This window comes from Gorilla gorilla, chromosome 13 (assembly GCF_029281585.2).
Source record: "Gorilla gorilla gorilla isolate KB3781 chromosome 13, NHGRI_mGorGor1-v2.1_pri, whole genome shotgun sequence".
Taxonomy (NCBI): Eukaryota; Metazoa; Chordata; class Mammalia; order Primates; family Hominidae; genus Gorilla; species Gorilla gorilla.
In genome coordinates this window covers 25,320,224-25,323,222 of record NC_073237.2, presented here as the reverse complement: position 1 = coordinate 25,323,222, position 2,999 = coordinate 25,320,224, and the positions used below count along the sequence as shown (strand labels likewise).

The window sequence follows — 2,999 nt, the reverse complement described above, 5'->3', positions numbered from 1 at the left end:
GAGGGGAGAGTGAGCCAGGTGTGCTGCCTCGGGGAAAGGGAGGAGGTGTTAGCAGAGTGAGGGTTAAGGCTGGTGCCCAGCCTCTGGCACGGTGGGCCTTCCGCCTCCGCCTGACATGGGGACTAAGGGGCACGGCGGGCAGGCAGCGCGTGGGCCTGTCTCTGGCAGGGCAGAGGGCGGCAGGAGCAGACTCCCTCCAGGCTCAAGACACAGGCCCGGCGCCGCTACCCGCTCAGCTGCCCTCGATATACTCAGACCCCACCGCAGCTGGACGGCTGGAGCTAGGAGTGTGGGAGGGGAGAGGAGGCGGTGGGGAGAGGAAAGGGTGGGCTGCTGGGCCCCTGTGGCCTCCATGGCTGTCCTGAGGTCCAGCCCAGGGCCCTGGATCCCCTGGTCACACTCCTGGCCCTGGGCACTGACTGCAGCCAGGGCAATAGAGGCCGGGGAGACCCTCAGCTCTTGGGCAGAAGGACAGCAGGAAGAAGGGGAAGGAGAGAAACCCAGTGCAGCACACATGGGGGTGGGAGGGAGACCGACAGAAGAGCCCTAGTTCCAAAGAAAGGTGTGTAGGGGGGGCATCTTGGAAAGTCACCTAGAGGCAGCAGCAGAGCAGGCCCCCGCCCTGCCTGGCCACAGGTCCTGAGTGTCCTCCCTTAGGGACCCTGACAGAATAGCGGCTCGGGGCAGCAGGCAGATGGGCCAGAGGGAGATGGGGAGCCCAGGACACCCCAAAGTCACAGACTCAAATGCCCCAGGAGAGGAAGAGGGAGGCACCTCCTGCCCCCTCCAGGGACATCATCTGGAGAAGGTGCCCCCTGCTGTCCCACTCCAGTGCCCCTCCTAGCAACAACCACCGCCAGCCGGCTTTACAGGGGTGCTGTCGATCTTGAGATCGGGCCACTCGCCCCCGGAGGCTGCTCCGGGCCCCATCTGCTTTTTGATCTCAGCAGCCATGGTCATGAACACCTGCTCGACATTGGTGGCATTCTTGGCACTCGTCTCCAAGAAGGGGATGCCCAAAGAGTCTGCAAACTCCTTGGCTGTGGTGTTGTCCACCACCTTCTTGGTGGTGAGGTTGCTCTTGTTGCCCACCAGGAGCTTATTGACGTTCTCGCTGGCATAGCGGTCAATCTCCTGCAGCCACTGCTTCACGTTGGCATAGGATTCCCGGTCAGTGACGTCATATACCACGAGGAAGCCATGAGCCCCCCGGTAGTAGCTGGAAGTGATGGTCCAGAACCGTTCCTGGCCCGCCGTGTCCCAGATCTGAAGTTTGATAGTTTTGCCATCCAGCTCGATGGTTTGGATCTTGAAGTCCACCCCGATGGTGCTGATGTAGCTCTCTGTGTACGGGTCATCAGCAAACCGCAGGAGCAGGCATGACTTGCCCACGCCTGAGTCGCCAATCAAAAGCAGCTTAAACAGGCGGTCATATCCGGGGTTCATGGCGGCGGCGGAAGCCCGCTCAGTCGCTCCCAGTCGGCTCTGCTCCGCCTCCCGTTCCCAGATGGTGGCCGCCGATGTTTTTTCAATTTTAGAAATTAAAGTAAAATTGCATTTAATAAAATTCACCCTTTTTAGTATACAGTTCTGTGAGTTTTGATAAACATGTACGGTTGTGTAACCACCACCACCACAGAGATATACAGAATAGTTCCATCAGTCCCTAGAATTCCCCCTTGCTTCTTCCCCTAACCCCTACACTCTGGCAAGCAAGCGCTAATCTGTTTTCTGTCCCTATTGTTTTGCCTTTGTTAAATAAATGGAATCATAGAGTATGTAGCTTTTGAGTCTGGCTTCTCTCACTTAGCATAAGCACAGACTAGAAAAGCTCCAGGGCCATCACTTAAGCTCTCCACGCCCAGGATTGCTCATCTGTAAGACAGGAGCTATATCATCTGTCCTTTCTGCCTTTCAGAATGATTGTGAGGGTAAAAGGACATGCTAGGTAGGAAGGTGCATTGAGAAGTGTAAAGTGTTACACAAGGACAAATGGTTGTGCAGATAGTGAGTGAAAAAAGTGTGCAAGACAGAAAAGAGATCACTGAGTGTTAGCTTTTGAATAACCCACAACAACGGTGGGATTTTAATTCTGATTTCAAAGGAAAATGGTGTATGCTTTTTTCTTTCTTTCCTTCCTTCCTTCCTTCCTTCTTTCTTTTCTTTCTTTTCTCTTTCTTTCTTTCTTTCTTTCTTTCTTTCTTTCTTTCTTTCTTTCTCTCTCTCTCTCTCTCTCCCTCCCTCTCTCCCTCCCTCCCTCCCTCCCTCCCTCCCTCTCTCTCTCTCTCTCTTTCTTTCTTTCTTTTGTTTGAGACGGAGTCTTGCTCTGTCGCCCAGCCTGGAGTGCACTGGCGTTATCTCGGCTCGCTGCAACCTTTGCCTCCTAGGTTCAAGTGATTCTTCTGCCTCAGCCTCCCGAGTAGCTGGGATTACAGGCATGGGCCACCACGCCTGGATAATTTTTGTATTTTTAGTAGAGACAGGTTTCACCATGTTGGCCAGGCTGGTCTCAAACTCCTGACCTCAGGTGATCTGCCCGCTTCGGCCTTCCAAAGTGCTGGGAATACAGGTGTGAGCCACTGCGTCTGGCCTGGTTTATGGTTTTTAATGAAAGGACTTGCATTATGGGTAGTCCATGTCTCTGTGGCCCGGAGAGCAGCCTGACAATGCCAGGGAGGTGGCTGCCCACCTGTCTGATTATAAAACTCTGCCCACAGATTTTCAGGAACTGATCCCATTTTAGTAAATCTTTGCTGTATTAAACAACTTTTGTTTATGTATCATCCCAGAGAGGGGGGTCTTATCTTGGGACCATGGTGCAGAAAGTCGAGGATGTCGCCTGCTTGCAACCTCATGGGAGATATTTTCTAAATCCTTTACTCTTCAAAGTTGATAAGAAAAGGAGGCCTTTTCAACTGGTGGGCTAACTAAAAATTCTGCAAGTTCCCCACTTAGTAAGATCTTGGGTGCTCCCAGGGAAGAGCCATTATAAACTGTTA

General features: G+C 53.2%; 1 protein-coding gene across 1 annotated transcript; it reads right to left on the bottom strand.

Annotated features, from left to right (window-relative positions):
* Positions 1-549: 549 nt before the first annotated feature.
* On the bottom strand, positions 550-1,485 carry LOC101133567 (putative Ras-related protein Rab-1C). The gene has a single exon (XM_004048043.5). It carries the CDS (start codon positions 1,444-1,446, stop codon positions 841-843), a length of 606 nt encoding a protein of 201 aa, XP_004048091.2. The 5' UTR covers positions 1,447-1,485; the 3' UTR covers positions 550-840.
* Positions 1,486-2,999: the final 1,514 nt, after the last annotated feature.

Excerpts from the sequence above, each read along its gene's own strand:
- LOC101133567 (XM_004048043.5), bottom strand. The coding sequence starts at position 1,446 with ATGAACCCCGGATATGACCGCCTGTTTAAGCTGCTTTTGATTGGCGAC.